The sequence below is a fragment of the Haliotis cracherodii genome, unplaced genomic scaffold, assembly GCF_022045235.1.
Source record: "Haliotis cracherodii isolate W230 unplaced genomic scaffold, xgHalCrac1.p SCAF_13, whole genome shotgun sequence".
NCBI classification, from domain to species: domain Eukaryota; kingdom Metazoa; phylum Mollusca; class Gastropoda; order Lepetellida; family Haliotidae; genus Haliotis; species Haliotis cracherodii.
Genome location: NW_027266268.1, coordinates 28,219,890 through 28,247,883, shown reverse-complemented (window position 1 = coordinate 28,247,883; position 27,994 = coordinate 28,219,890). Strand labels below are relative to the sequence as shown.

At 39.8% G+C, this 27,994-nt stretch overlaps 1 protein-coding gene across 1 annotated transcript; it reads left to right on the top strand.

The window, feature by feature from the left end:
- Window positions 1-27,919, top strand: LOC139459822 (uncharacterized). Its single transcript, XM_071241518.1, has 6 exons — window positions 1-90; window positions 4,809-4,912; window positions 8,032-8,146; window positions 24,120-24,217; window positions 25,845-25,953; window positions 26,898-27,919. The coding sequence occupies exons 2-6, from the start codon at window positions 4,816-4,818 to the stop codon at window positions 27,124-27,126; spliced, it is 648 nt and encodes a 215-aa protein (XP_071097619.1). The 5' UTR covers window positions 1-90; window positions 4,809-4,815; the 3' UTR covers window positions 27,127-27,919.
- Window positions 27,920-27,994: the final 75 nt, after the last annotated feature.

Sequence of the window (27,994 nt, the reverse complement as noted above, 5' to 3'; positions counted from 1 at the left end):
GAACAGCTGGTATCAAAAGTCGTGTATTTAAGTTTCGATCGCTTTATGAGGACACGCATTGTCCCGAGAACACCAGTGTAGCAGACTTGGGTAAGTAAGTGCTGTGGACTATAACACTACAATACACATATTACAGATATAGTCATTTCCCACCTTAGTTTGTGTTTGATCTGCAGTGTAAAGCAAATGTAAATGCGCTCATGTTCACTAGTTGTGAAATATCGTTTTTACTTATGGCATGCTGCAATGGTGACCGTTTGGTGACAATTTTTATTTTTATTTTTATTTTTATTCAAATCGTTAGTGACCATGTGGATTCTCAAAACCTGAAAGAATTTGCTTGAAATTTTGCAATTTTTCAGTCTCGTCGAAATATTTGTCAATTATATTTTTTTAAATAAACACCTTTATCCTCAATACACTGCAGCAAAAACGTTATTACTTCATCCAAGGGACATTTGTCGTCAACGGGGTGACCCTAGATATAGTTACATCACTATTTTCAAAGATTCAGGAACATTTGTTAGAAGATCCTTGCTGATCTGTTCCTATAAGTACGTGGATCGGAATGAGATTCAGGAACATTTGTTAGAAGATCCTTGCTGATCTGTTCCTATAAGTACGTGGATCGGAATGAGATTCAGGAACATTTGTTAGAAGATCCTTGCTGATCTGTTCCTATAAGTACGTGGATCGGAATGAGATTCAGGAACATTTGTTAGAAGATCCTTGCTGATCTGTTCCTATAAGTAAAAGATCCTTGCTGATCTGTTCCTATAAGTACGTGGATCGGAATGTCTGATAGAAGATAGATAGATAGATAGATAGATAGATAGATAGATAAAAAACAAAAGTCCAAAGACGAGCTGTATACTCAATCGGTTTCACGCATGTGATTTACAAGAGTACAGTTATACCGTATATATGTGTGTTTGTGTGTATATACCGTTATATATGTGTGTGTGTGGGGGGGGGGGGGGGGGGTTGTGTGTGTTCCCTATTTGACATTCATATGTGTTTGCAGTCGTTCATGCTTTTGCTTAATGTAACACTTGTATTTTGTAGCAAGTGCTTGGTGTAGCACATGTATTGTGTAGCGAGTGTGATGTAGCACAAATTGAGAAACGTGTATGCTGAAGCACGTGTATTTTGACTGGTATAGAAAATACCATGAATCGTTGTTTTATGCAGCACTCAGCAATATTCCAGCAAATAATCGAGTTTGGCCCAGACAATCCTGTGATTGACATCATGAGCATCGATCCACACAATTAGGAAACGAGGACATGCATCAACCAAGTCAGTGAGCCTGCCCACCCGATCCCGTTAGTCACCTCTTACGCTGTAGCATGTATATATTGGAGAACAGTTGCACGGTGCATAACAATGATGATTGACGGACGACTGCATGTGTGAATGATCTGACAAAGTATTAGTCGATACAATATGTACACTTGACTCCAATGAAAGAGAAAGTCAATAACTGCTACAAGTGCATGTATTGTGAGAGGTGTTCGCACGCGAGGACCCCGGAGGTGTGCATATTCGGCCATACCATTAACACAGCCATGCAATTCCAGTGTATCATAGATTTAACAATAACACTCATTCTACCATGGAGGTACCATCGTGAGATCAAAGGAGCCGACTATTATCTCCAAGTATGTTGGGGGGCACGGGTGGCCCAGTCGTCTAAGGCGCCGCGATTCGCTGTGCAGAGTTGCGTCCCTTGGGCACGCCAGAAACCTATGATTGTGGTTTCGAATCCCGATTCGCCCCCGATATTGTTTCTAAGTTTGTCAGCATCATACCCGTGCTCGTGGGTTTCACCGAAGTGGTAAACGTCTGAGACCTGCATCACTTTGGGCTTTCCTCCCACATTAAGCTGACACGCCGTGATATAACTGGAATAATGTTAAAAGCGGCGTTAAAACCTAACTCACTCACTCACTCCAAGTAGGTAGTACCATTGGCTGCCCGGTGATCACGACGCCCCTGCGGCTCCTTCACAACAGCTCATTTGCATACAAACAGAAGCTTTTAAGTTTACACACATAAAACATACAAATGATGCACAAAGAATTATGGCAGGATATTCTGTCAATTTGACAATGATGGCTGGATAATCGGTATAATCCAATCACATTCTTTGAGTAAAATGAGAATTTCACGTATGTGGATTTTCTTGACCATCAGGGGTGGTCGGGTAGCCTAGTGGTTAAAGCGTTCGCTCGTCACGCCGAAGATGGGGTTCGATTCACGACATGGGTACAATGTGTGAAGCCCATTTTTGGTGTCAAACGCCTTGATATTGCTGAAATATTGCTAAACACGGCGTAAAACCATACTCACTCACTCACTCACTCACTCTAGTTCATGTGGGTAAGGCAATTGGCTATTTGATTGTTTTCATTTGGCCCATGGCTTTGTCAGCATCCATAATGATTATAAAGTTGTGATCCCAATTGGTAGGAGGCGGCTCGTGATATTTTGGTCCCTATTTAAAAAACTGACGAAGGTTGTTTTTGTCAAGAATTGAGAAGTCACCTTTGATTATATGACCTACGAATTGGTAGCAGTATGATGAGTCTTGACAGCCACAAGTAGTGAAATGTTTAATCATGAGGTACCAAGTCAACGTTCTGCAACACGTTCCCATAATCAACCTGGATGAGATGGTGTTCGAAGAGGAAAATTAAATTGTTGGTGGTTCCTAATTTGAAATATTGTGGGAGACATTTTGGGAAACTGATTTTTCCCGATAGTGTTGCTTAAGGCATCAATTCCCTTCTTTCCAAATTCCAAATTCAAGAACATGTGGTATTTGTGTGATTTAGTAGAGGCTGTTTCTGGTTTTTGCAAAACGTCTTAAAGCAATGTCAAGAACTGTACTCTAGTCGCTACTGTAGGCTCTTACTGTTTGTAGACCAACCCAATAGCAAAAGTTGCTGAAATCGTTGAGTTCTTTCAATGACACAGTATAGTTTTGTTCTTAGTTTGTGCAGTTCCAATGGTTCCTGAAGGACAGGCAACAAATCGTCCAAATGAATGGTATCATTGTCTTTCGTCCTTTCTGCGTGAATGTCTTTGGGATGCCGAAAACAGCATCAATACATTGACGTTGGTAGTTCGTTTGTTAAAAAGACTGCCAACGTCTTTTATTTTGTCAATTCACCTATATGGAATTATTGTATACAACAGTCGATTCCAACGAGTTCATCTGGACATGAGATATGGTCGACTGCATTTAAGGCTATTTGATAGATGTTGTATTTTCTCTAATATTCGACTTTCATGCAAAGGATGGAGTGATTTTCAGAACTGAAATGGAAGACACAACTGGAACAGTTCTTACTGATGCCACATCTATGCTGGCTGAGTCGTGTCAATGATTTGTGTTGTGTCTCTCCAACATAAAACAGTCCACAAAGGGAACATTCAATGTCATATGTGACGTTTTTAGTTTGACATGATAGGCCTTCTATAGCTTTTGTGCTGTATGTTTCACCTGTAAAGTTAGATCTGAATTCAGGATCAGTCATCAAAATGTTTCGCATTACGTATTGTATTATTTGGTGCCACATGAAGACATACGGCATTGAGATGGGATTGAAAGAAAGAATTAATCCAACTCTACAGAACATAGTGTAATGATGTTTTTAATTTAAAATTGTAAAACAGCCTTAGCGCTCTCTATGTTAAGATATGGGAGATTCACAATAGAGCTAACATCGCTTTGAAGAATAGCACCCTGAAACTTTTCATGGCAAGGTAAATTTCAGCGGACTACGCATAGTTTGCCTTGTAAAGTAACATTTATATAGCCAAAGGTAACACCACGAGAACGATTGTATCACCCACAACAATCTTGTGAAGCTAGCCGCTCTCATGCTTCAACTCAATCCTTGAAAGTTGTCCCTAGTTTTAACGGGTTCTAAAGGTTTCAGAAACAGAACCATTCAATTGGAACAGTGTGGTCTTTTATGATGGATATATGTATTCAATACTCAATTTAAATGATTTTGTATTAATTTAAATTTAATTTTGTTCAGTATGCTCCTGACCTCAGTCAACCGTACTCAAAAATCTAGCTATATAAAGGAATCAGTCAAAGATTCCAAAATTCAGGATGTTTTTTTTCTGTATGCGTATTTCATATTTAAATAATTGACAATGGGCCTTCATTGGCCTATTAAAGGTGAATATTGACCTGTACCCCTCCCCCCAAAAATAAAACAAAAACAAAAACAAACAAACGAACAGTAAGAACATAAGAAGAGAAAGAGAGATATGCAATTGTTACCACCCAGTGAATGAATGCATGAATGCAATCATGAACACGTACGTTTGGCATCCATGAAGATACGCGCGTTGTTGTATTAAGTAGGTTTAATTAGAAAATATCCACTCTGTGAATAACTCCATCTACATTTACATTGTGTTGACTGTGAACAAATCTTCCTCAGCTGGCTGACACTATTGAGACAGCACGTGCGACACCTGTAGCGTGCAGACCATGCATTGACCCCCTGGTGGCAGGTGGCGCACGCATAAATCACACAACAGTCCCGCAGTTAGTTGCTATTGTACCAAGTAGACACACCCCTCATACGATCAGGCAATATTTGGCAGTATAAATGTCGTATATAGCCAAATTTACATTTGCTACGGAAACATTGTCTTAGGTAGGTACTTGCGCAGTGTCTGATGTCTGAGGTAACACGTGTCACAAAATGTGTATTTATTATACTGTACGACTTGTACGAATCACATCAGGAATCCTAATCATATACCTTTGGTAATTTCAGCATCACCATGAGAACCATTATTGTGACGCTCTCAGTGTTCCTGTTTATGACAGGGATCAACGCTGACTGCCCAGTGACAACAGCCATAGACATCTATCCTCCAGGTGAGACAATGGGCTGGATTATTGTTAATGTTTATGACACCACGGAGAGAAACCTCGGACAGGAAAACATATTCAATTCCATAACCATAAGAAATATCTTCTAAAAGCAGCGTCCATTGTACAATTCCGACTATATCACAAGCACATGTTTATGAATCACTGTGAAATAATGATGACACCAATCAGATCGAGAAAAAAATGAACGCACCCTGCTTCACAGGTGGCACCCATCACAAACACATGCAAATGCAAGTCAGTTGTTCACCTGAAAAAAACATAAAGGTACAAGTCAAGTCAAAATAGGGAGTTGCATCAGACTTCAGTTTGAGCACTGAAATTTGGAAATGTCCCCCAAAATGTCTGCTATATGCATTTTAAAGGTTTTGCTGAGGCGTTTAAGCAAGGGTCGTATGACGGTCTTTGAAGTCTTTCTTAGAAAGAGAATACAAACTTTCGAGACGTGGATTAAGATGTCTATGTGTTTATTTACGTTCATAATTATGTCATAGCGACCGTGTTATGACAATGTTTGTCTGATGGAACATTTCATTTCAATGGCTAATTAACATGTAACCATGATATTTACACTAGGGTTGATTGTTAAGTTCTTAACATCGAATAGAAGGAATAACGTAATAGTGAAACCGTTCATTGTGGACCTTTATTGATGGTATATACACAGAAACTTGAGTCACTTGAGCAAATCGTTTGCTGTTAAACGTCAGTACTATAAGCAGAGCTCTGTGGCCTTTGGAAAATGGACAAACCGGAAGAACGTGCAAGTATTTTCCAAAAACGGCTTTACACCAAAAGCCATCCATGAAGACATCAGAACAACACTAGTGACGAATGCCCATTCCTAAACGGAGGCAGCAGAGTTCAAGGGTGTCAGGAAGATCCTTGACGACGACCTCGTCCTGAAGGGCCTGTGACGTCAGCAACCCCAGTAATGATTCAGATAATCCACTATGGTGATCCACCGTCGATTGACTGAGCGTCATATTGCTAGTTCAAAAAGCATTTCCTAGGAGAGAGTACATTCCATTATCACAGAAACTTTGGCAATTAAGAAGTATCAGCTTGTTGGGTTCCAAAGCTTCTGTCATCTGATAAAAACAGCACCAGGCACACCATGTCTCGTAAAAATCTAGCTCTGTTTGAAGATGATCCAGAAACGTTCTTGCAACGATTTGTGATTATGGATGAAACCTAGGTTTACTACATCCAGCCTGAGTTCAACCAACAATCAAAACAACAGAAGCATAACATCATTACCACCAAATAAGGTAAAGACTTCCCAATCAGCTGAAATGATCATGAGCTCCATGCCGATTTGTCATCATAGTTGCCTATCTTCCAGATTGCCACACAATATACGGAGCATATCGTCCTGCACTTTTGAGGCAACTACGGGATGCAGTTAAGAGTAAGAGACCCGGAAAGCTGAGAAGCGGTGCTCTTCCATCAGGACATTGTGCGAGCGCACAAATCACTCCCTGACATGAGTACAGTTCACGCGTGTGACTGTCAACACCTTCAGCACCCATCTTATTCTTCTGATCTGACTCCGTGTGACTTCTATCTTTTCCCTAACATGAATAACGCTCTAGCCAGAACCCATTTCAGCTCGAACGAGGACGTTATAGCAATTAGGGACAATCGCGATATTGACTGTGGTCATATCAAATCCATACATGCTGAGTGACTTCAATCGCAACCATTTATACTTTGAATGATTCACTCAATTAAACATGTAACGGCAATTCTTGGACTTGTTAATGATACTTGTCATTTTTTAGATCATTCTCTTCACGCAGAGAATTTGGAAACTCTGCATCTTCATGCCAAGACTCAATATCATGCGAGACATAGAGCTATTGGTAGATTTAGTATGAATACCAGCATCAGTATTAAGGCATTTCAAAGTTGTCCAGAGCACAATTTCGAAACTTTGGGTACGATATTGGCAACCTGGCACCACGTGAGATCGTCCAAGATGGAGAACTCGCATCACCACCAGGGGAGATAAGCGCATCCGAATGAGCTACAGTTAACTACGGTTATAAAGACCTCAAAGGGACTACTACTTTTAGTTCGTTATAACCGTAGTTCGTTATAAGCACATATACAGCATAACTACAGCAAGTAGTCGGGACCATAAAAGTAAGTTCGTTATATCCGTCAGTTCGTTATAAGCGTGTTCGTTATTACCGTAGTTTACTGTATATACAATTGTGCAAATGTTGCTTACAAGTATATCGCGATGCATGTGGGGGTGGACATGTCATGGTGTGGGGAGCCCTCTCTCTTATAGGCATAGCGCTCTTATTCGTATCCAGGGCAACTTAACAAGCGTACATTTCCATGCTGAGACATTACTCTGAAAGCACCTGACGCCATTTTTCAACAATGCTCGTCCCCACAGAGTCTGTTCTGATTTCCAAAGAGCTGAAACCATAAATGTACTCCTTGGCCGAAAAGGTCATCGGAACCCATCCAAATTGAGCATCTGTCGGATGATCTAGACAGATATTTACGTCAACCTCAATCAGAGCTACAGAATATGCAGCAATGACACCAAGCTCTTCAGAAAGAAATGTCTGTCATCCGTAGGCTTCTTTGTTCAATGGTCAGAATATGTTGTACAGTCATTTAGGTCAGTGATGGTACAATGTACTCAGCTTTACGACTGCCGTGCTTGACATATTGACATAACTAGAACATGCACAGACTTCTGTGATCCGTTGACGTTTGATGAACTATGCTTCACTTTGCGTAGCGCTTTTAACGCTCTGTAGAAGCGTGCAGAATGAATCTTTTAAAATTTGACATCATATGCCCTTGTTTTGTTGCTCTCGAAGCTAGTGTATTTTCGCTGTCATTATAACTAGGGATTACCCCTGCGTATTTTATGTATTTTATATTTCATGCCTACAAACGCTACATTTGGAATAACTTCTTCTTGGTCAAGCCTGATATATAATTTGCTTCAGTTTATTTTGTTCGTCAGTGTAGTTTATGAAACCATTTCAATGATTATCCAGTTGATGTGACTATTTTCAATGTGCACCTGTATGGCATACAGAATGTTAGAATGACGATGTTGTCAATTTTTGCAGACAGTGACACAAGCAACTGTAAACTGGACGTCCAGACCATTACTAACAGGTCCTCCGTGACTACCAGCTGCGGCGTCGTGTGCGGCTGTGGCAAGAATGGACTACAATGTTGCAAGTAAGTACTCAGTATTTATAAACCATCCCCGGAGTTCAAGAGGGACTACCATGGTTTTATTATTAAGTCCTGGTGTATGTACCAACGAGTCATGTGTCCTATAAACCTCCATACTAGTGCAAGACGGACTGACATGGTTTTATTATCAAGTCATGTGTATATATAAACCAGCACTTGGTAGAATATGTTCAAGATGGCACGGGACAAAAGCGTGTTGTCATAAACTCGTTAGGGAGTTCAATAAAAGTATTAACATTTTGACAAGCTCGGTTGCTTTGCTTCTGGGGATAAAACGTTTAAATGTATATTCTGATGTATTTTACAGTTATACATATTTTTTTCGGGCTTGATCGTCGTTTGGTTATCATAACACAGAAAATATGTTTCATACTAAATTTAGCGTCTCTGACACTGACGAGCGTCGAAAATGTATGTCAGTTGTACAAGTACCATCAACTGTAGTTCCCACGTGTTGGCCCCGTGGTTAGATTTCCAGTTCCAAAGACTATATTGCTTGTATACTAACAGGCGACCTATATTTGGTGGTCATCGGGTGGTCATGCTCAGAGAGGTTTAGTATGTGTCATCGTACCTGGACGTTGTCTACTTACAGACCGCTGTGATATTGCTGGAATATTGCAAAAATAAAAAAAACGCGTTTGGCTACCTATGTCGATGGTCTTTATACACACGGTTGGATCTACTCTGATTATCTCGAAAGTTGTTTATCCCGAACTATTTTTATACCGAGGTTTATCAGCTTAGTGTATCGTCAATGCCTTCGAACGTATCATATTTTCGTACATGTCAAATGAGGTTAGGTGAGGTGAAATTGGGTTTAACGTCGCGTCCAAGATTATTGCACTTATATGGCGACGTGCATGCACGTGTGTGTGGCTGCTTGTACTAGTCCGGACTGATGCCGATTTATAGTGCTAAGCCACTGAGATACCATGCCACAGTGTAATATGAATACCCCACTCAGACACAGTATACTGACTCCGAGCCGACCAGTCCTTGTTTTAGCCCCTTAATGCCGAGCGACAGACAGGGTAACAACAAGTACCATCTTTTAACGTCTTTTGGTCTCTCCGGGCGGACGCTCTACTACTAGACCACGGAGAGCATGTCACATGAAGATTGTGGTCTAAGAGTTCAGTTACTCAGAAATATCTGAACGTTTGGATTTTCGTTGCCATTAAATTTTGGCAGCCGTGTTAATATTGCCTTCTGTTCCAGAGAACGCAAATGTACCATTGTGGATGGAGACTGTGAGATAATCCAACTGAACCTCGATGGAACGCCTGGCTGTGCATTAGTTTGACAACCTGGAACAACACACTCGACACTGCATTACACAGTGTTACTCTTCATTGCCGAGGGAAATCCTATTCATACCCTGTAGGAAATACACAAGAAACGACAATCCTAAATAGTGTCTGACCTATTATTACGTACATACCCTGGATTACCAGATGACGCCTCCCAGTGTCGAAAGCACATCGGATACTTAATGTTCCGTTTTAATATTTGATGTATGAAGCATTGAGGCAGGGCCCTAATTCAGATTACTTATTTCAATTTCTATAGTTTGAGCATATGCGGTTCTTAACGTATTCTTCGCTTAAGTGTTTAAGAGGTCGTCTCAGCGGTTTATCGTAAAACTACCCCCTGATACATGTTATCAGGTATGGAGTCTCTAGTAACACTGTCACTGTTTCACAATCTAAATATATATTGTATCCAGAAGTAGGTATTTTCTGAGTAATAAAGAAAATTATTGAAGGTGGATAAGGTATGTTTTTCACCAACATGGTGTTGAAAGCAGATATGTTAGAGGAGCATTCCTGGTTGACAATGCGTGTGTGTGGGGGGGGTGTGGGGGTGGGGGTGGGTGTGTGTGTGTGAGGGGGGGGTGCCCACTCAGATCACATGCCGCTGTTTAACATGTATACCTAACTCAGACGAGTCCTTGTTTTATACCCTAAATTACGAGTACCACCCCGCTCTTTTAACGTCTTTAGATATGACGCAGTTGGGAATCGAACCAGATTTTCTATCCACTAGACCACGGAGTCGGTCGGGGGGATATCATGAGCGACGCAGGCTGGATATGTTTATATCACACCTGCGGTATGCATATATGATTGTTACATTCCAAGGATCAGCAGGATTCTCGCACTTGATTTCCCAACCACCAGCATACTATCAACTAAGGGCCAAACAAATCCACAGAAATGTTGCGGTGTAAGACACGTATATATTCTGCGTGAGTGATATAAAAAATATCTCAGTTTATTTATTTCTTCGACATTTTGTCACACCATGGATCAGTCGCACGATGAGCGCATTTTGATACATTAAAAGGGGTGTAACTCTACACAGCCACGCCGTAAGCCACTGTGCGGCTGCGCCATCCCTGCCCATCCCTGCCCATCCCTCCACACCACGAACCACCACCCACACCGTGTTGAAGAATATTCCAAGATTGTATTGGAAAAATACTCAGATTTTATTTATACCAAAATTTACGTAACAGCGTCAGCACAAGGGCGTGTCTCTCGTCCGGGGCATCAGCTTCAGAACCAAGGATCGGCTGGACTTCACCTAGACCGATCTGTACAGGATACGCGGGTCATCACGCTTTTTCATACTGAAACATTTATACAATTGGAAGTGTTAAGGTAATACAACAGTAAATCATTTTCAACCTAAATACACGTAGTTAACACGACTACCAACCAAAATTTGTTTCGCGAATGATTTGCATTTAACAAGCATTGGTATGTTTCCTTGTGACCCTCGATATAAGACGTCAAAGCCAGAGAATAATCAGTCTAACAGATTTCACTGGTCTGTAAATAATCCAGTCTGGACCTGAAAATCTAATGACTGACATCATGAGCATCGATCTACGCAAATGGAATACGATGATATGCTTCAACCAAATCGATCGCCCAATCCCGTTAGTCATCTCTTACGACCAGCATGCTGAAGACCAATTCTCAAACGGAATCTTCACGGGTCCATAACACAGGAGACTTGTTTTGGTCAGAGGATTTCAATCATGATTTCGGTACTGAGGGTCTAGGATTCATTATCCTTTACGTAAACGATTATCATGTTTTACCTACATACAAATATTGCTGTCACATGGAATCAAAGTACATGTAACATAATTGACACTATTTTTTTTCTTTTTGTAATTAGCTGTTATTACACTTTCTGTTTTTAAGATAAACTGTGTAATCTTAAAATTAGTATAATTTGAATTAGCTTTATTGGTCCAATGATAACTTTACACACGTTTTACGCTGTTTTGGTCCAATGATAACTTTACACACGTTTTACGCTGTTTTGGTCCAATGATAACTTCACACACATTTTACGCTGTTTTGGTCCAATGATAACTTTACATAAGTTTTACGCTGTTTTGGTCCAATAACAACTTTAAACACCTCTTACGCTGTTTTGGCCCAATGATAACTTTACACACATTTTACGCTGTTTTGGCCAAATGATAATTTTACATAAGTTTTACGCTGTTTGGTCCAATAACAACTTTAAACACCTCTTACGCTGTTTTGTCCCAATGATAACTTTACACACATTTTACGCTGTTTTGGTCCAATGATAACTTTAAACACCTCTTACGCTGTTTTGGTCCAATGATAACTTTACACACATTTTACGCTGTTTTGGTCCAATGATACCTTTAAACATCTCTTACGGTGTTTTGGTCCAATGATAACTTTACACACCCTTTAAACATTATACACTCGAACATACGAAATTGCACTTAGTTTCACAACCTCTAATTTTGTCCCTATTAATATAATGTACTGTATTTGCCGAATCGATTTTATTCTTTGATGTATTTTATTCTGCATTTTAACCGACAATATAGCAATAAAATACCACTGATAGTCGATTCTGCTGTATATCGATATAGCACATACATGTTATTGTTGACGTGTTTGAGATCAAAGGACGTTCAGTTGTTCAGTCAATAGTTATTAAAATGACCACCAGTGGGTCCAGTGGCCAGCGAGAGAACATCAGTTTAATACGACATGGCGGTTTCAGAATAGTTGGGAATGGGTGGGTTATGTTTGTGGCGGGTGCCATTGGTGGAGCAGCACAAGCTTACACACTCCGACACACACACACACACACACACACACAGACACACACACACACACACAACCACACACACACAATCACACACACTAACACTCATACACACCAACACACCAACACACACACACAATCACACACACACTAACACACACACAATCACACACACACACACAATCACACACACTAACACACACACCAACACACACAATCACACACACACTTACATACACTAACACACATTCACCAACACACACACCAACACACACTAACATACACTAACACAAACACCAACACACACACACTAACATATACTAACACACATACATACTAAAACACAATAACACCACACTAAAACTCATACACACCAAAACACACTAACGCACATAAACACTAACACATATACACACTAACACACACACATCAACACACAATCACACACACACCAACACACATTCACTAACAAACACTCGCACCAACACACACACTAACATACACTAACACACATACACAATAACACACAATAACACCACACTAACACTCATACACACTAAGGCACATAAGCACTAACACATATACACACTAACGCACAAACACACTAAAACACACTAACACTAACATTAACACCAACACACACACACACACACACACTAACACACACACCAACACACACAATCACACACACACACACACACACACACACACTAACATACACTAACAAACACACACACCAACACACACACACACAATCACACACACACCAACACACACACACTAACATACACTAACACACACTAACATATACTAACACACATACACACTAACACACAATGACACCACACTAACACTCATACACATCAAAACACACTAACGCACATAAACACTAACACATATACACACTAACACACACACACCAACACACACAATCACACACGCACCAACACACATACACTAACAAACACACACACCAACACACACACTAACATACACTAACACACATACACACTAACACACAATAACACCACACTAACACTCATACACACTAAGGCACATAAGCACTAACACATATATACACTAACGCACATACACACTAACACTAACACACACACCAACACACACAATCACATGCACACTAACATACTCTAACACCTAACTAACACACATACACACTAACACACATAATACCAAATTAACACACATACACACTAAAACACACTAACAAACATAAACACTAACACACACTAACACTAACACATATACACACTGACACACATACACACTAACACATACATACACACACTAGCACCAGTTCTACTGCCATTTCTTCAACGTCACCCTCAAACATGTTTCCAGCAAGATTACACCATGCCTCATACAGCCCGCATTACCAGAGCATTTTTCAACGCCAGCAACGCGGATTTTCTTCCTTGGCCGACAGGATCTTCTGACATGTCTCCAATAGAACATATGTGGGACCAGCTGGGACGACAGATTAGGCAGCGTCAGCCACGTCCAAAGACAAGAGTGGCGTTAGCACAGGCATTGCAGGCAGAATGGCGTTTGATCCCTGTGCACGCTATTAGACGACTGACTTTCTCTGCTCGGCGCCGTGTCAGAGTCTGCATCGAAGCTGGGTGAGGACACACCCGATATTGACTGGATAGTTGCTTATTCTAACATTTTGAAAGTGGCGGCTCATTTTTATTGGCGATCGAATATTGGACAGTTAACCTTCTTCGAAAAAAAAATGAATGATTAAATGAATTTCTTCCCCTGGATCTGTCAGTGTTTATGCAAACATGCAAATTACAGTGTTTTAAAATACACCAATCACCGTTAAAAAATAAATGTTATTTTGTGGCTTTGAAAATAAACGAGGTGACGTTTGTTATGTCCTTTTGTTTATTTACGTATAGTTATAGTATTTTGGTGTTTTGACTCTTTTTTGCCTCCTATCTTTTTAAATAACAGGTGGTAATAACTGTGTTAATTAGTTATTTTCATGATTAGTGAAGAAAACTTTAAAACGCTGAAAATTAACAAAACAAACATGAATTAATTTCTATTTCTGTCTTTACTTTTAACAGTTCATGAATGAAAGATTTATATTTTGAACACATAATACCGGATTTCCCCGATATAGGCCCAGGGTTCAATGTTGTGCATAAGACAGAATCCACACATTTTTTCTGAACTGAACATTAGGGTGGGTAAATTATATTGAGTATGGCTGGGTATTGTATTAAATGTTAGGTTTCAACTTCTTATGTTTGTTACAAAAAGCTTGCTGACAACTGGACGAAGCATATCATGTCCAGTCAGTGTTGATAGCATGTATAGTTTCATTTTGGCGGTCGAAGTTCATTGCAGAAGTTCCAACAACTGCGAGGGAAGCGTTCGTAAAATATTTACATACTATGGCAACTACTTGGCCTCGTTCTCCTCAGTGCGGGCAGTGAAGAATAAGATTCTATTGTCTATGAAATGACCAGTTATGCATGTAGAGTTAGAGTCACCGCAACTGAGAAATGTTATAAACATAATGAATATATGCTATCGTCATTTATTTATCACAAAGCATGTGTACGAACCAGACCATACACAAGTTTGATTACAATGTGTATCCTTAAATATTTACCTAACACAATATCCACACTACCCTACACTGGGGTTTCTCACCCCAGACCCACACTGAACCTCATCACCTCATCATACACTGGGCCTCTGAACCAACTCCACAGTAAACTTCCCACCCACCCCAAACTGAATATCCACAATCAATGACGGACAGAGCTACTCCACCCTTAACTGAACCTCTCAACCACACTTCACACTGAACCTCTGCACCCAACCCCCCATTGAACCTCTCCACCCATCCCACACTGAACCTCTCTCCCCCAACCCTACACCGAACCTCTGCACCCCACTAAACACTGAACCTCTCCACCACCCAACACTGAACCTCTCCACCAACCCCACACTAAACCTCTCTACCCTAACCCTACACCGAACCTCTGCACCCCACTAAACACTGAACCTCTCCACCACCCAACACTGAACCTCTCCACCCACCCCACACTAAACCTCTCTACCCCAACCCCACACTCTCCACCAAACCCCACACTGAACCACTGCACTCCACTAAACACTGAACCACTCCACACAACCCCGCACTGAACCACTCCACACAACCCGCACTGAACCTATTCACCCCACCCAACACTGAACCTCTCCACCCCAACTCCGCGCTGAACCTCTCCATTCCACCCTGCACGGAACACTTCACCCCACCCCACACTGAACGTATCCACCTCTTCCCCACCCCAGTACCACAATATAATCCAAACTTCCCCACATCGACCCACACTGAACCTCTCCGCCCAGTTCAACACTGCGCGTCCACACCACACCACAAGTCAACCTCCCCACCCTCAGCCTTCACCCTACACCCTACTAACAAGTGTCCACATATGACATGAGTGAAGTTCAACTTCCCAGGGGTCAGCCTTCCCTTTAAATCGAGCAATATTCCACCCGTTCCAGTCTCACGTATTTAACATGCACCGAAGCATACGCAGTCACTGTGACCGACATAAGGCTTCTGTTACACGCCCGCAGGGCATGGCGTCAGAGGCGAAGGTTTTAATATTGAAAAACTTCGCCAACTGTTTCCGTATCATACTAACTATCTAAATTATCCAAAATCAATCAGACAATGGATTTCGATGACGAGGAATACGATAAAATATGGCAGATGTTTGTTTATACTTTGAAGAGGCAGTCTGTGTCCTCGGAATTAGGCACATATGACGTAATAACCTTTTTTTGTTTGGGGGCGGTCGGGTAGGGTTGTGGTATCACATCACCGGGAAATGGTAACTCTGTAAACACAAGTACAAGCCAGCCACATTCAATGAGCGAGAACTACAAAGATACCACTCATCTGATAACAAATATATTCTGCTTCTACTTCTTTTTCGAACACACGGTGTCATCACTGATATTGAGTGGTCCATTGATTTGATTTTCACTGCTGTTTTGCCCTTTGAGCCAGATGGAGTCTGTTTCGGCGGAAGACCGCCTCCGTGGCGTAGTGTCTTCGTGGTAGAGCGTCCGCCCGGAGACCGGTTTGATCCCCGACCGCGTCATACCACAAGACGTTTTCATCTTATGTGGTGATCTTGGTGTGACCGAGATTTTATCCTTGATGATGATGTGAAGTATTTACCAAAATGATCCACATTATGCTGGAGATATTTTTTGAGTTACAAGAAGTGTTCGTCACTACTAAACAAATCACCATGGAGGAGCTTAACTGGACTTGTGAAAATTTATCGGCAGACATATTGTAAATGACAGAGCCCAATTGGATATCCCGAGTAACGTCACTTTTGTGTCACATACAGGATGCAGTACTGTAGATTATTTCATAGTTTCCAGTGATCTTTTCCCAAACGTCATTGATATGTCAGTTATCCAGCGTACAGATTCAGATCATATGCCCGTCTAGTTTACAACAAAACATGTAATATACAATCAAGTAATGGAATCACCAGAAACCACAGATGGTATAGTGGAGATTGTTCCTAGATATATTCTATATGTCTACTTTGGGTCATATTTACAATGTCCTCGAAATACTACAAGTCAGATTATGTATGAACAATTCTCAGTGACATTAGATGAAAACACCAACTAAGCCGTTGACAAACGATCTGAAATTATTATTCACAGTGCCCTAAATGGAGGAGCTTTTGATACAGCATCTAAGCAAACTAGAGGATTACAACCTCCTTGGTTGGATGATGACTGTGTTCAATTCCAATCAGAGAAAAATAGACTACTATGTTAATATACTAGATAGATCATTCTGGCGTTGGCAATACTTTGAAAAATATCATACATTTTGATATCAGTACTTATAAGTTTATTATAGATACCACGCGATCTTTATTGGTAGTTTGAGATCTAGAAGAATACCATAATTATTTCACGTTAATGAATATTTAATTTATCAGAGAGATTATTCTGCCTTTGGGAATAGTTTGAATAACAGATGGAATTCATCATCATCATCATCATCATCATCATCAGAAGAAGAAGAAGAAGAAGAAGAAGAAGGAGAAAAAGATCACATATGTTGTTTAAGTTAATAACTTAAGTGAGGAGAAATATCATTCTGCCTCCAGCATTAGTTTCAGACAATGATTAGAAGTTCGCATGTATTGATTTTAGTTTAGAAGTTAGTGGAGATATCTTTGTCCTCCAGGGATGGTTTGATTTTAGTTGTGGTGTGTTGCATTGTGCTAGTTTGTAGTTTGAGTAGCACATGCAGGTAGATTGGTCGTCTTTTTTCCTTCTGTATTCGAGATAACTTTTATAAGACAGTACATGACTATGTGAGGATTTAGCAAAATAGTTATATATATATCATAATGACAAGATATACGTACATTGCAAGATTACTACAGTAAACTACGTTCATAACGAACATGCTTATAACGAACTGACGGATATAACGAAGTTATTTTTACTCCCGGCCATTAGCTGTATATATGCTGTGTATATGCATATAACGAACTACGGTTATAACGAACTAAAACTAGTGGTCCCTCTCAGTTCGTTATAACCGTAATTTACTGTAATTGTATACAGCTCAAAGAAAGACGTCAGATCATTACATTTACGAGATGGGTTAAAATAACATCTTTGACAAATATATGTTGTCCTAATGACGTTATAGGCAGTTTCAAAACAATGTGAAACTCATCTTTAACCGTGTTACAGTTACATAATTCACACTATCGCAGCTTTATTTTTGGTCAAATATATGTTCTTGTTTCTTTTTTAACTGGTGTGAACCCCATCTGAAACAAACCAGAGCTACATTACATTTTGAAACAGTTATAATTCTAAGGTACAATGCCGAGCAGTTTATAAAGGGTAAATACAAATTCTGAGACGAAAGGTTGAAGTGAGTGAGTGAGTATGGTGTTACGCCGCTTTCAGCAATATTACAGCAATATTCCAGCAATATCACGGCGAGGGACACCACAAAATGGCTTCACACATTGTACCCATGTCGGGAATCGAACCCGGGTTTTCGGAGTGACGAGTGAACGCTTTAACCACCCGACCGCCCCAGAGAGGTACACAGCGTTGCTCCCATAGATGGGAAATACAACCGAAAAGAGAATATTTTTGAAGCCCAATTAGTGTTACCATTTTCTGCTGCATGGAACGTCACATTATAACACTTTTACACAGATCTATTTTCGTAAAATACCTCACCAATACACTAAAACACGTTTGTGTGTATAAATAGAAGGCAGTTATAAATCTGAGGCGTGACAAGCATTTGTACGCAGAAACATGGACATTGTCCATGGTATTATGCATATCAACACCTCAAACTTCAGAGGAGAATTTGGCTGACTTTTACATCAAAGTTGTAAAAAGCATATGTATAATGTTTTCGAAAACTCTGAACGGAGAAACTGAGTATTCATGATGTTTATTTTACAGAATTTCTAATATAGAGAACTCACAGTTGTCCAATTCCCTGAAATCCGTAAAACATCTTGACGGAATGCGGATAAACAAAGGCCTATCTCACCGGAAAGCATGGTACTCGCTCCATACCCCAAGGGAGCAATACAATACTCACCACTAATGAGAAGAAACAATAAAGCGCTATTAAAATATCTTATTACCATATCTGACTGACTACCGTTACAATATGTAATTGCATAGGTTTTGTTGCATACATTGACTCAAAACTACAACAGACTACTTTTCTGTCTTGAATTAAAGCATTTACAATATGATTCGACCGTGTCAATGTCTTCGAAAAGAGATATTTGTAACATTGAACATTTCCAATTTTCGAACCTCTGAAATACAACTTTTCGTATTTAGATATTAAAGACCCCATTTTTAGAAGTCGCAATACAGTTAAATGATAATACAAAACTCTTCGGGTGTTTTAATACGTCTCTGTAAATCATATACAGTGTCAGAGATGGGTATCCTATAAGAATAGGAGATACATTTGGACTAAGTCAGGGTAAAGTTGTATACCATGTGAGAAAAGAGGATTCATCAGCATCAGATAATTAATTTATTTACATGGGAAAAAAACTTAAAGGAAATTCAGTTGTTCACATAATCGAAACTCTAGGAGTGGTTTGTTGTAGTAAGAGTGTGTTGCATTGCCTGTGCTGGTTTGTGGTTAGAGATGCATATTGTTCTGCCTGCATTGTTTGCACTATGGATGGTTTCACAACCCTCCAACCGTTAGCCATTATATCCCCAGGATATAGTCCATAGATTTCTACTCGCCTACCAATGGCAAGCCTCCATTGCCAACAGTCAGGATATTGAACAACATTTTTTTCTGTTGCCTACACCATTGAAAAATATTGACGAGGTCCTAATTGCGTATCGACCACGTGGTGACATGTAGACGTGTTGCCTTACCTATTTCCGAGATCAATGTATATGGAACTGGGGAAATGTATTAAGATTCAGCAATATATCTGTAACTCAACATCTCCTTCAGGCAGTTCAAAGTCACAAATGCAGACCTAACCTATAGCTTTTATGTTCTGGCAAATACCTGTATTGTGTTCAAAGCAAACATTAGAACTGATGCTGTATAGGTAAATCTCAATAAGCAAAGCCACTACAACCTCTTCAAACATCAATCATAATATTGGAACACTACAAAGGGACTTGATTATTGTGGGTGTTGACGTGTGCTGAGTGGGTTAGAATGGGAGCAGCTGGTAGACCTACGGGAGTATTTAAACATTGTCACGCTGGCGTTACAGTCATCACAGCCACAGGTAAAGGTAAGTGTGAACTGGTGTTTTCCCAATACATTATCATCACAACTCGTCATGACGGCGGGGCACGGGTGGCCCAGTCGTCTAAGGCGCCGCGATTCGCTATGCAGAGTCGCGTCTCTTGGACACGCCAGAAACCTATGATTGTGAGTTCGATTCCCGGTTCGCCCCGATTATGTTTCTAAGTTTGTCAGCACCATACCCGTGCTCGTGGGTTTCACCGAAGTGGTAAACGTCTGAGACCTGCATCACTTCGGGCTTTCCTCCCACATTAGGCTGACACGCCGCGATATAACTGTAATAATGTTAATGTTGCAGAGTTGCGTCCCTTAGTCGTTCCAGGATCCACTGGTCGTGGATTCGAATTCTATATTCAGCAGATTATGATCCTTAATGCGTTCGCTCCACATCATGGGCCGTGTCTATGGAGATACTGTTGGCATCGGCATTAAACACAACTCAATTGTTCATTTATTTTTCTGTTTACTCATTCGGCTGTTCACTCATTCTGGTGTTCACTCATTCTGTTGTTCACTCATTCTGCTGTTCACTCATTCTGCTGTTCAGTCATTCTGCTGTTCACTCATTCTGGTGTTCATTCATTCTGTTGTTCACTCATTCTGTTGTTCACTCATTCTGCTGTTCACTCATCCTGCTGTTCACTCATTCTGCTGTCGTATTATAATTAATTTACGTAAATCAGTTGTGTCACTTGTGTTAAATTGTATTCCCAGTGCTAAAATTGTACACAGGTCGCAACTCAACCCAGACAGTCAAAATAAACGACACAGGAATTATTAGGTTCTTTTTTATTGTTAAAAAATATAACTGTCGTGAGTATCTGACTAGGTGGATGCGAGTGACAACATGACTTAGTTTCACAAACTATTTCAATGTTGGGAATCGAACCCGGGTCTTGATAATGTTTAATCACATAAGCTAAGAAAAGGACACAACTGGGTTTACCATAATTGTCAGTATCATGCAAAAACATATTTCCAAATGACCTTATTTTCAATAGACGGAGAAAAAGTGTATAGTGTAAAATATGGTTTCTTTCTAGAACGACATAGTTGACAATTTTAACCAATGTCTTCATCAATCAGAGTGATTATTAGTTACAGTTCTGAAGAACAGCGTTTGTCTCATTTTGTTGCAAGGATATATTACATTAAATGCCAAACGATGAAATTACGTTTCAAACGACAATAAATGTGCTACTTTTTCATACCGTTCACTCCAAACCGATATTTCGACACGGAATGTCCCTTTGTTTCATAATGACAATAACTCGAAAATTGACCTTTTTATGGAACAATAGTAGTTGCAGATAGTCGTTTATAGTGTTATATATATTTAATCTCATCCCCTAGCAAAGTTCACATTTGAAATTATTTCCCTCATCATTGGCGATAAGAAAGTCAAAAAGACAAGTGTACAACTCCACAATATCTGGTCAGTGATGATCAAACACATTTAGCATTTTGACTAAAATAACAGGAAAAATATTTGAGCATATTTCAAACCGTCTTGTCCAATACTATGTTTATTTCCCACACTCATTTTGCTTACATCATATATTGAATTGATATCATCATTTTGCTTACATCATATATTGAATTGATATCACCATTTTGCTTACATCATATATTGAACTGATATCACCATTTTGCTTACATCATATATTGAATTGATATCACCATTTTGCTTACAAATGACTGTAATGACGTACTCAAACAATATATGCTGGACGCAAAATGGTTATATCAATTCAATAAAAGCTGTAAGCATTTGAGTGTAAGATATTAACATTGCATTGAGCAAGACGGTTTAAATATGCTGTAGATATATTTACGAAGAAAGAGAATACAGTAAAGTACGATCATAACGAAGTGGGGCGGTCGGGTAACCTAGTGGTTAAAGCGTTTGCTCGTCACGCCGAAAACCCGGGTTCGATTCCCGACACGGGTACAATGTGTGAAGCCCATTTCTGGTGTCCCCCGCCGTGATATTGCTGGAATATTGCTAAAAGCGGCGCAAAATCAAACTCACTCACTCACTCACTCATAACGAAGTCAAAGGGACTACTAATTTTAGTTCGTTATAAGCATATATACAGCATAACTACAGCAAATAGTCGGGACCAAAAAAGTAAGTTCGTTATATCCGTAAGTTCGTTATAAGCGTGTTCGTTATAACCGTAGTTTACTGTATATGGATGTCAACTTCTTTTTTATGAGGAACACAACGTTCATCACCTGATGAAGGAGAAAACATACGTTGGGTTGCTCATAATAATGAAGATGTCATTTATAAATTCTTTTCCTCATGTGTATCACTTCTAAATGCCTTTCAAAGACTTGAAAATATTTCCTATTATTTCAGTCGAAAGGATAATTTTTTTCTCTAAAACATACGCTGTATATCTCCCATTTCTACTCTGTGTGTACTTTCGCTTGGTTATTGACACCGTGCACTTGGTACATCGACAACCTCTGACTTGAAACTTGCTGTATCGCTGTGTAGAATAATTAGACAACAAACCTAGATGTCAATATGCACTTGTAGCATTGATCCTGTTGTGCGGAAACATCGATACCTGTACAAGTATTATGCCTCGAGTTAGTACCCCAAATTACTTTAGACGTTCTGTCTTCATAGAAATTGCACACTTGTGTTAGTTTGAATACACGATTGATTTAACCATATAATCCAGTAAAAAGCTTTCCCCTCACAGTGTACCATTTGTGAAACTACCGTAATAGTTTAGTCATTAAATATCATAATATATTGTGATACTCACATTTGTAGGTTATATTCACCGATAACATATGTTCTTGGTTTCAATATTCTAAGGGTTTGTGAACTAAAACTCAGTACGAAGCACACACATCATAAATGTGTATTAAAAACAAGAACAGCAATCATAATATCTCAAGCATTATTAAAGGGAAAGTCAATTAAAATTACTTTTGCCTCAAACAATGTTCCCTACGTTGTACTTTTATAAGGGATGGTGGCATAAAACGGCGGCGTAAAACCATACTCACTCACTCACACATAATTACTCTATTGATAGAACTAGAAAATTGGGAGGCGGCAATTGCAGGTGCAGTACTAGTTCATTCAGATGGCACATGATGATTAAATGCAACATGGTGCAATAAATTGTATCTCAGTCGCACAATATTAATGATAATAATGCAGTAGAAGTATCCGTTTCTTAATAAATTTAGTAATCATATCAGAATGGTGTTTATGAATACTATAGTAATGAAATTGCTGGGTAGGGCAACGAAAAACACTTGTCTGAACCGACCCCTCATTGATCCCACACTGACCTCACACTGATCCCACACAGACCTCATACTGACCTCACAATGCCACCTCATTGATCCTACGCTGACCCCACACTGATCCCATACTGACCTCACACTGATCCCACACAGACCTCATACTGACCTCACACTGACTTCCACACTGCCTTAACGCTGACTCCACACTGATCTCAAACTGACCTCACACTCACCTCAAGCTCACCCAACGCTGACTTTACACCCCAAAACAACACATTGTGTGTTTGGCCTAGTGGTAAAGGGTACACAAGACAAGAAATTGCTGGTTACGGCAATCCAAAACACTTCTCTGAACCCCGCATTGATCCCACACTGATCCCTTACTGACCTCACACTGATCCCATACTAACCTCACACTGATCCTACATTGACCCAAGGCCGACCGCTCGCTGACCTACTACTGGCCTCATACTGACCTCACGCTCACCCAACGCTGACCTCACACCCAAAGGCATCCCTCTTTATCCCATCACAATGTGTGTTTGGCCAAGTGGTAAAGGGTACGCAAGCCATGATGACGATCTGGGTTTTATGCCTCTTTTTGTCATAATGCGTGAAGTCAGTTCTTGGTGAAAATCCTGGAATATTGCCAAAAGCAGCGTACAATCATACTCACTCACTGTGTATTTTCAGCATCGCCATGGAAACCGTTATTGTGACGCTCACAGTCCTCCTGTTTATCACAGGGATCAGCGGGGATTGCACCGTGTCAACAGCAATAAATATATCAGGTGGGACATTGATGAACTTTTCTTTCTTTTTAAAAAAATCATTTTCATATGCAATAATCTTGATATTTAAGAATCACGTATTCCGGCAATATCTCGGCCGTACTAACGGCAACACAAGGTTGAGTTAGAAATCCGCAAGCTACAATGTGCAACCTGGCTGGTTGTGTTTTGTCAAGTACACGCGGAATGGATTATTGGTAAAGTCGTTGATGGCATTTAGAAGTGAAAAACATAAGGAAGAGAATTTATGGATGTCAACAACGTTTCGGAGTATATCCTTACCACTTCATCAGGTGAATGGATGTTATGAGACACAGAGCATATGTATGTACATGTAAGGACAACAAAATTAATAAAACAAAATATACACCAAGGTCTTGAATGCTCTGATCCTGATGGGCAAGGGTAAAAGGACGCTTTTTGAATTTTCGTAGAACAAGCATGCTCAGAACAGCTGGGTTGTAAAAAGTAAACATCTAAAGCTATAGCTCCTGGAATATTACTCAACATGAAGGAAATGTTCAAGTCCCCCACTTGTCATACAGTGTTGTGGATAGTTTTTGTTTATGAAACTGATGAGGTGGGTTCACTGATCTCTTTTATTTGTAGTTCAGGGGGTTAAATCATGGAAGGAAATTAGCTATTTGACCATTAATGAAGGATATCAAATAATCAATATAACTGAGACATAAGTTAAACGTCTTGGCCAAATTTCCATGTTTTGAGTTTGCCTTTCCGAGGATTATCCCTTAACCCAACCCCACTCTACAACCAGACCCTACAACCAACCCTACAGGCATGTTCAAGTGATGTTAAAAATCAAATTCAAAAAGACCATTACAAGCATATCATCGTTACAACTAAGTAAATTCAATTTTGCTTATTGTTTATGGGGAATAGTAAAATTGTTCTAAAATGTTATAACTGTATTAAATATGACAGAGCTTACTTGAAATGTTGCAATGATTTGATTGTTTACGTGGCTAATCATAAAAGTAAGTTCAAGAAACTCTTTCAAGCAAAACAATATTAAATAGAAAGACTAAATTTAAGGTTAGCAAACATGCTAAATTTTCGGCGAAAGTACACACCCTCATCTGAAACTCAATCCAGTTGGTATCGCATATACCAATAACCCACGGGTTGAGTTCATGACGTTAAGCTCGAGTTCATCATCGTGTGCGGATATATTGTGTGAACTCAATAACATTTAGTTTGCAAACTAGAAATAGATGTATCGACGTGTTCAACATTTTATTAGGGATTTTGAAGTGATCGATGAGCATAATAGTCCTCGCCAGCAAAGGAAATAACTGTACGAACTAAATCCCACCAGCAATATTAAACCACATTTCAAACTGCTTAAGTCTACGCACATTTTGACAGCGTTACAAAATGCTTCAAGATAATTTCAGTAAATACAATACAGAGAAACCTCGAAGGTCTAAATGGATTCGTAATCGGACGGGACGTAAAAATAGCAGGTTCTCCTTTTGACATATTTGCACTGCAGTTTATGAAGAGGGAGGCAGAAGGGAATATAAAATGAATGTATCGGTTGGGATGGCGTTAACGTAAACTGAGCAATATCAACTTCGTGGTTTGGTCATTCAGTTGTCATTTTCAGGAACTGGGGGAAGCTGCACCCTGAACCAGCAAACAATCACGAGCAATACTGAGGTGACAGGCTGCAGCGTCACCTTTAAATGCATAGGCCAAAGCTTGGAATGTTGCCTGTACGTACTTTTATATCATTAAAAAGTTCAATTCAGTAACTACTAAACGTTATCCTTTCTGGATATTCCTGACGTAAGATTAAGAATAGAACACGAGGTTTGTGTGTGTGAACATCACTTCACATACATCACTTCACATACATCACTTCACATTACTTCACAGACCAGTCAAACATGAACTTCGAAGGACACACTTGTATTAAACGACCAAACAACTATTGCAGGTCTATGTTAATGTATAGTAGTCTCACTAAGGTTACATGTCATGAATTAACTGACCACACAGACAGTCAGTGTGTCATGCGTGTGTGTCATGAATTGACTGGCTAAACAGACAGTCAGTGTGCCATGCATGTCATGAATTAACTGACCACACAGATGATCAGTGTGCCATGCATGTCATGAATTAACTGACCATACAGATGATCAGTGTGCCATGCATGTCATGAATTAACTGACCACACAGACTGTCAGTGTGCCATGCATGTCATGAGCGAACTGACCACGCAAATAGTCAGTGACAACCTGACCACATACATGAATACATCAGGTGATCATGCTATTGCCATCATATGGACAACAGATTATAGAACACATTTTGAATTTGGACGAAAGACACCGACTTAACGTATGCTGATTATAACATGTTGTGATATCTTAAAATGTTGGTCAGTGTGGCGTTAAACCCGACTTACTCACTATTGGTTCAGTAATATAATATAACAAACAGACACCTATTTCTATGCAATTTATTTTGGTTGGGACGCCATCGGCAATGCAGGACATGTTTACCCTTTTCGCGAACACCTGGTGTCATCACTATTTTCAGTTATCCATTCATATAATTTTAATCACTAGTCTGCCTTTTTCGGTCAATGGAATCCGCTTCGGCAGATAATCGAGTCTGGTTTTTTTCTGGCGTTGACTTTTGAATATACTTTCAGTGGAAGCGCCTGCACGCCTGTTGATGCCTCGTGTACAAGTATTCAAGTCAACAATGAGGCCATCTCCTGTGTACTCAACCGTAAACGTCGGGACGTCCTGAGTCAAGTCCTTAAACGTGCGAAGCGTTCCGAGGAAACGACGACAACGGAGGACAGGATAGTAGTAGACGGCACGACGTCCCCTCCGACTACAACAACCACGGCGGCAGCCCCGCCTGTTCGTGCATAACCAGCAACATTGCTGTGTTCACATCAACAAACTTATTATATTCTTGTAGGTAAAAAATACTGCTAACACACAGAATACTTCGAAACCTGTATAGAGCAGAATTCAATGTATGAAGTGTTCATCACACATAATATACAGTGAAACCCGGTTACTCCGAAAACCACACTTTCTGAAACTTCTGAAACTTCGACAGTTTGGTAAAGGGGGAAAACAATAAACCTAGGACTCGTTGATTTGTAATGGGAGATGATTTAACTGATTTAACTTCAACGTGCACAATAACGGGGTTTCTCTGTAAATTGTCTTTTTAGCATCCGAAATCGAGCTTAAAAGTCTAGACGCCATTTGTACGCCTAAGGTAATATAGGGTTCACTAACAAGGCATACACGAGATTCCAACCATGACCTGTGGGAGTATGTTCACGTTAATGTTCATATTCAGGTGTTTGTAACATGTTGTTTATAATATCAATATCGTTTTATCATTCGATAATGTTAATATTGTGTTACTTACGTAAAGAAATTAAGCAACACCATAGGAAACATCAATATCTCGCCCAAGGGAATCTGTTCCGGCAGATACTTGATATTTCCCTGGCGTTGGCGCTTCTTAATTATGTAGAAGACGCCATTGATTAAGTTCTAACGTTGAACATAACGAAACATAAACTGTTTCTTCTTATAAAATATTAATAATAATACAATACTACACCAACATACTTTTAGCAGCAACGGATCAGTTGATACTCGATATTGTACTGTAGTCGCAATAAAAATACCACGGATCATAAAATGTGTTTTTATTTTGATTTACTGTTTCGTAGATGGAGGTGGGATCTAGCTGGATTGCACTGCGTGGCATAGGACA